Source organism: Berghia stephanieae, chromosome 6 (genome assembly GCF_034508935.2).
Source record: "Berghia stephanieae isolate SIO BIC M18660-M18661 chromosome 6, UCSD_Bste_1.3, whole genome shotgun sequence".
NCBI classification, from domain to species: Eukaryota; Metazoa; Mollusca; class Gastropoda; order Nudibranchia; family Aeolidiidae; genus Berghia; species Berghia stephanieae.
Genome location: NC_088365.1, coordinates 2,718,757 through 2,726,409, shown reverse-complemented (window position 1 = coordinate 2,726,409; position 7,653 = coordinate 2,718,757). Strand labels below are relative to the sequence as shown.

The following is a 7,653-nucleotide window of genomic DNA, read 5'->3' as shown; positions in this document are numbered from 1 at the left end:
ATACATAACATAATATAATTCCCTTTATTCATCCCCATAGGGAAATTTGTCTTAAGGCTCTATTCCGAGGGAAGACTGGAATAACCCCGGCGTCAGCCTCAGAGCAGCGCCGCAAAGTGAGCTAGGTCGAGGTGACTTGCTCAAAGCCACACAGCGCTGCGGGTGCTCGAACTCGGTACCTTTCGGGTACGAAGCAAAGACCGTACCGCTGAGCCACGATGCCCCAAACAAAATTGTAAGTAAAGTACATGTCGGGATATAAAAAAAAGAATAAAAAGAGAATAATCTTAAATTTTATTTCAACGTGAAATCCGACCACTTTGCTTGTGAAGCAAGTGTTCTAACAACTGAGTTATCGGCGCCTCCATTGTACAGATAGGGAGAAATTAATTAAATCTGAAGCTCATCCTTATTTGAATAAGTGACTTTGTACAAAAGGTGAGTACGTGCAGTAATGGCGTCGTGTGGTTTCTATATTTACAAAGTCAGCTAAACAAATCAGCGTCGACCGTCAGCATTCACCGGTGGTGCCGACCAGTTCCGTGACTTTTCCAACTCATCTTCACGTTTAAGGAACCAGGATTTCCTGACGTGAACAAATTGTGACAGCCTCCACCTCTCCACACACGCCCCCCCCCCCTCCACCCGCCCTTCTTACCACCATCATCATCATCATCATCATCATCAACATCATCATCATCATCATCATCATCATCATCATCATCATCATCATCATCATCATCATCATTCTTTCACGATTCCCTTAACACAGTCTCCAGACTGCACAGTTTTCAGTACTTTAATTGTGATGATGTCCCCAAACGATATCAAACCAGCTGCCTAAATCAGTGAGACCAATGGAGAACCGGAAGTCGCTATTTCAAGCCGGAAATTGTCCTGTTTTATGTCGCGTCTGGCCAAGACAAAGCTGAGGACAGAATGTGACAAGTACCTGTCACAATGTAGGTGCAGGCAAAGGTACTGACCTACGTGACGATCCCAAAGCCAGAGTACGGTGGCTATTTACCCCAGGTTTGAGACATTAAAGGTGGTTCCACACGACACATAAAACTAAATGCACATCGCAAGACAATTGAATTATAATTTTATAACTGTTTATTACAAATCTAAAGAAAAAATAAAGGAAAGAAAGAATAATATTCAAATTAAAAGTGTGACAACATATATCAAATATCAAAATATCAAAAATGATGGTGATGCATGATGGTGATGATGCAAATAATAATCTACAGGTTGGGGCCCCTTACCTTACTTAATACGCAGACATGCAATGAATGGTAAATGATGATGAAGGTGAAGATGATATTCTTGACCACATTATCGATGTCTTTCGGTATTATTATATCTATAGGAGTCCAAACATGTTCACAGTTCACTTTTCTGTCACAAGTTCTTTCAATTGTTAATTTCACTTTAATTTAAGTCCAGGTTGGAAATGTTTTTTTATTAAATTGTTTTCTCGATAAATATGGAACCAAAATGTTTTCAAGATAACAAACAAATGTTACTGGTATCACGTCTGGTTTATAGCCGGGGCTAACCGACTCTATTCTGTATAGAAAGAGATACATGATTAATACAATAATCCTATATTCACACTTAATCATGTGCCATACTTATTCATAAGTGAGACTTATCTTAGCACATCATTTCAATCTAGAGAGATTGACGATTACTCTTAATTATCTCAAAATTAATATTTCAATATTTATTTACGACAGAGATTAAGTAAGTGTAGATAACTTTTATTCTTTAATCAATCTTTACATCTTTTATCCTTAAACTTCAAGCACGATATTAAAATATCTTAATATTTATATTCTGAAGAAATACACAATAATAGTACACATGGAAATTCACTGCTGATGATCTTACATCATAAATCTCATAAAACTTATAGCATAAACTATCATTAAAATCACAATTAATTAATGGAAACACACCATTAATAGAGCCGTCAAATAACGAAATTTCACTGGCGGTTAATATACAAAGTTAATATTAATTCCCAAGCCAAGTGAATTTCTACAAAATGAAATGACTTGTGTGAGTCTCAGAGAGGACCTAGCATGTCTCTGCTCTGTTCAGGCTATCGTGATGGACTGACTAAAATTGGTAAAACTCTCTTCTATATATTAAAACTTAGTCTACCCAACCCATGGTCATAGACAATAAATTAACATAACTCAGGATCAGTCAAGACATTCTATTATTTAGTCAATTCTCAAAAGTGTCAGGTTTCCACCAAAGTCCGATAACGAACTACCCGGTTTCCGGAACTTTTAAGAAAACTTTCTTATACAATAGTTACGGGACTAAAGAAAACTTTTTACTCAATAGTCACGGGACTAGTCTCCCTGCCACGCTATCTCTCTATCTCCCATAACGGCGCCACTCTATCCTAATGTCACTAAGGTGACTATTTAATATTCATCAACGATGTTTTTCCAACAAAAGAAAACAAACAAAAAAAGCAACACTGAATACTTAAGGCGAAATAACCGGACACGCAAAGGTAACATAACAGGAAACAAGCATCATTGCTCACCTAGGACGGGCAACAAGCGTTTTGTGACATTCTCTCCCTCTTCAAGAACTAAGTCCATCTGACTTTGGTCCATCTTTAACAAAACCGCTTGATCAGACTCTAGAAAGGAAGTCTGGACCATGATTTTCTGAACCTTTTACAGCTCTTAGATTAAATCTAAACTGATTGAGCAACAGAGCCCATCTCATTAGTCTACCATTTTCCGATTTTGCCCTATTCAGATATAATAGTGGAGCATGATCGGTCTCCACAATGAACTCTCTTCCAATTAGATATGAGCTCAAAGTCTTCACAGCCCATACGAGAGCTAAGCATTCCTTCTCCACGACACTGTAATTCTGTTCTCTTGCCAGAAGTTTCCGACTCAAATACAATACTGGCTTCTTTTCGCCCTCATGTTCCTGCATTAATATAGCGCCTAGACCTGTGTTTGATGCATCGGTCCCTAAAATAAATTGCTTGTTAAAGTCTGGCAAGCACAAGACAGGCTCCGATGTTAACACAGCTTTTAGTTTCTCAAACGCTTTCAGTTGAGGCTCTTCCCAAGCAATTCTATTTGGCATATTCTTCCGAGTTGCATCCGACAGTGGACTTGAGATAGCAGCAAAGTTCGGTACATATCTCCTGTAAAAGGATGTAAGACCAAGAAAGCTTCTCATTTGGGTCTTGTTTTGAGGTCTGCTCGCCTTCTGGATCGCTTCAACCTTATCAATCGTCGGAGACATCTTTCCATTTCCTATCCGATGACCTAGAAATTCCACTTCCGATTGCGCCATTGAGCACTTTGATGGTTTTGCCGTCAAGCCAGCATTCCTCAATTTCGTTAATACAGTTTCTACGCTCCTAAGATGCTCTTGCCACGACGAATTATGCACAATAATATCGTCAATATAATTCTTGACATTTGGAACGTCTTGAATGACTTTCCGCATCATTCTGCTAAAGGCTGCCGGTGCACATTGTAACCCGAACGGCATGACCCGAAACTGCATCAGTCCAAGCTCTGTTGGGAAGGCTGTTATTGGTTTTGAGGCATCAGACAAGGGCAACTGCCAGTATCCTTTACATAAATCAATCTTGCTCACGAACCTGCTTTCTGGTCCTATTTGTTGGAACAGTTCATCAAGACGAGGCATTGGCTCAGCATCAAATACTGTATAGTTATTGACCCGGCGGTAGTCTACGCAAATTCTATTTTTGCCGTCCTTCTTTTTCACTATGATTGGAGGTGACGAGTACGCGCTATCAGACTGCTCAATTATTCCAGCGGTCAGCATTGCTTTCACTTCCTCTTTGAATTCGGCTTGGAGTGCTTGTGGTATAGGGTAAGGCTTCCGTCGTATTGGATCTGAGCTTGTAAGTTTGATGTCATAAATATAGGCAGATGTTCTGCCTGGTACATCTGTCAGAACATCTTGAAATTTCTTCAACAGTGTCACCAGTTCTTTCCTTTGGCTGTCGTCAAGTTCTTCTGATATTTGCACATCTTTAAATGTTTCCGTTTGTGTCAGAGCCGGTGTCTCTATTCTCGGTACGCAATAATCGAACTGGTCTTCAGCGTCCTCCAGCTCATCAATCACTGTAGCTGTAGCTACTCCAAGTATTCCGATGTCTTGTGTAGGCGATTCAGGAGACTCCCGTTCCCAATACTTTTTCAGCATATTGGCATGATAGGTCTTCTGATATTTACCCATATCAATGGTGTAATTGTTGTCGCCTATCCTTTTGATGACCGTAAATGGTCCCATCCACTTCAGTTGAAGCTTATTCGCTTTCGTAGGCAAAAGGAGCAACACTTTTTCTCCTTTATCAAACGTTCTTGCTTTAGCCTTCCGGTCGAAGTGCGATTTGTATCGTCCCGAGGCTTTTCTCAGGTTGTCGTGGGCGACCTCAATAACCTTCTCCATCTTTGCGCGCAGGTCCACCACGTATTGATAGGTTGTCTTTACTTCCTCATCCGTGATGTTACCTGTCCAAAGTTCTCGGAGTATTGTCATAGGGCCCCTCACAGGTCGTGCGTATAGAAGTTCAAATGGCGAAAATCCAAGAGACTCCTGCGGTACCTCTCTATACGCGAAGAGAGCGGCGTTGATGTATCTGTCCCAGTCTTTTGGTCTGTCATTGGCGAGTCGCTTTAACATTCCTTTGAGAGTTCCATTCATCCTCTCAACTAAACCATTACATTGCGGATGGTACGGTGATGTGGTGAGCTGTTTCATGGAGAGAAGGCGACAAACTTCATTCATCATGTCAGAGGTAAACTGAGTTCCATTGTCATGTAGCATTTCCTTTGGCACTCCAGTACGGCTAAAAATATCGACTAATGCCTCAGCCACGTGTTCAGTGTCTATTGACTTTAATGGCACCGCCTCTGGAAATCGTGTGCAATAATCCATTAGAGTAAGGATGTACCGATTTCCTCTGTCTGAAGATGGTATGACGGGCCCAATGATGTCCACTGCAACACGACTAAATGGCTCATCAATAAGAGGCACCTTTGATAGCGGCACTTTGGTTGTCTGACCCTTGGGTGCGCTCCTTTGGCACGTGTCACATGATCGACAGAATCTATTCACGTCATCCCAAAGATTAGGCCAATAGAACTCTAACAAGATCCTATCACTCGTTTTCTTAGATGCGAGATGACCAGCCATGATGCTCTCGTGGGCCAGCCTCATTACTGTCTCTCTCAGTTCCTCTGGAACAACTACCTGCCTACATACATCTCCATGGTATTTTGTTGGTGACTGGAAAAAGCGGCAAAGTACATCTTTATCGAAACCAAACCACGTAGTGTTGTTTCGACCACTGTGTCTACGTTCGCTATTTTCCGCCAACTTTCTGCAAACTGTTAGAGTCTCATCCTTTTCCTGTTTGTCGATTAGGTCCTTAACAGTGACCCCGATATCTAGTGATGCTGGAGTCCGCAATGCTTTGATTACTTTCTGCTTCTGACTTCGTGTCTCCACAGCCATCATTTGCTCATCACATTTAATACCCGGACACTTAGCACCTGGGATATTACCCAAGATTACATCATACAAAGGGGATTCCATCTCGACGGCTTCAATTTCTCCTGTATAGTAAGGACAGTCGAGGTAAGCCTTTGTCAATGGTGCTTGTACGGACGTTCCATCTGCTAGGCTGATTTTCATATAATCCTCTTTCCCTGGTACAATTTTGCTCAAACCCTTCTTTATAACAACAGTGCTGCAGCCACTGTCGCGTAGGACCGTCACCTTTTCGCCATTTAGATAGCCTTTCCGAGTTGGCATCTTTTGCGCTTCCACGTATCCTTCGCAATTTGTGGTTATACAGTGATTGGGATCTGTTATGTTATAACTTGCACAGTTTGGTTGCGATTTCTTCTGAATCTGCGGATTCTTCTGGGCTTCAGTGCTCCTGACTTTGTCCCTCGCCATCCTTTGTTGTAGCCAACAATCATTTTCATGATGATTTTTTAATCCACAAAACTTACATCCACTACCAATAGCTAGCGCACGCTGAGACCTGCAGTCCCGAGCTTTATGACCAAATTTCCTGCAGTGATGACATTGTAATTGTTGTGATGGTCTGTCCTTATTTGTCAGTGGTGTCCTGTTGACAGCATATTGCGTGGTGACTGGAGGTTGTTCTGCTTTTCTATCGAAACTAGACTTCACATAAGCCCCTGCTGCACCGTGAGCCCAAACATACTTTTCTATTTGATCCACCAAATCATCGGCTGTGCAAGGCTTTCTTTCTTTAACAAACATGAGCAAGTCCTTGTTACACGAATTCATCAGCTGTTCCATCATGAATAAGTCAATCAGATCGGTAGACAAATTCTTATCCTTCTCTGACAACTGTATCCATTTCTCAAGATAGGACTGGATTCGTGTTCTAAACTGACCAATGCTTTCTCCTGCCTCTGGCCTACTCTTCCTGAACTTTTCTTGAAAGCCATCTTTCGTCAAGTTATAACGCTTCAGCAGAGCATCCCTAACTTTCGGATAATTCATCGCCTCATCTTCATCAAGTCTCGTATAAACTTCCAATGCTTTTCCTTGTAACAAGGCGGAGAGATGAATAGCCCAGTCCGTCTCTGGCCATTCATTAACCGTCGCATATCTCTCAAATCTTAGCAGGTAACTGTCAATCATGTCTGACTTGTCATTGAAGCATGGAAGCCTGGGACTCTTGACTGGCGCTGGTCTTGTGTGACGAATACTTTCTGACACTGAGGGAGACCTAGGAGATGGCGAGCTGTCATCACGATCCGCTCTTAATCTCTGTAATTCCTGCTCCGTTTCTACAAGTTGCTGTTGCTGTCGCAGTTTCTCCCTCTCCAGTTTCAACTTCTCCAACTCTTCTTGGCGCACCCTATCTTGGTCTGCCAACTGTCTTGTCACCCAATCATTTAACTCTTGGCCAGAAAATCCAAGCTTTTCTCCTACTTTAATCAACTTCTCCACATCAGACATGATTAAATTTTTTTTGCTTGTTATGGATAAGACAATTAAACCAATGATAATGAAAACAGCTAGAATGCTTCAATAGGTCAACACAATAGCGCAGATGACAACACTTAATATAAAACCACCGCAAAGTGAATACAACCAAATTTCTGCAAGCTGATATGACTTTTAAGTCAAAGAGCAGTATGTAACAAAATTATATATTATTGCGAACTGCAAATAAGATACATTCAATATGACAACGCCTCGATTCTTAATTTCATTAATATTTCAATGTCAATACTTGAGACAATTTCATCCAATATTTATCAACACGACCTTCTTTTTATAATAACTCGACTATTCGTGCCTCTCATACACGAAATCTTACTGTGGTCACGCCCCAGTGGTTAAACGCTATGCTCATCCACTGTGCCCGGCTTAACTTTAAGCACAACCGATTTTATCAACAAAAGTATAAGACTGCAACGTAGCGTTAAATTATCCTTTCTACCAATGTTGACAAAATTAAATCAGTGATAACAGGGTACTTGCACGAGTTTCACACTCAACAATAATTCGCATTTAGCTCACTACCCAATGACGCTTATGCCTCTCGTTTTAACTGTTGCAAATAAAATGTAAATC

The 7,653-nt window shown here is 41.1% G+C and overlaps 1 protein-coding gene across 1 annotated transcript; it reads right to left on the bottom strand.

Moving 5' to 3' along the window:
- Window positions 1–2,661: 2,661 nt before the first annotated feature.
- Window positions 2,662–7,032, bottom strand: LOC144975571 (uncharacterized). Its single transcript, XM_078919734.1, has one exon. It carries the CDS (start codon window positions 7,030–7,032, stop codon window positions 2,662–2,664), a length of 4,371 nt encoding a protein of 1,456 aa, XP_078775860.1.
- Window positions 7,033–7,653: the final 621 nt, after the last annotated feature.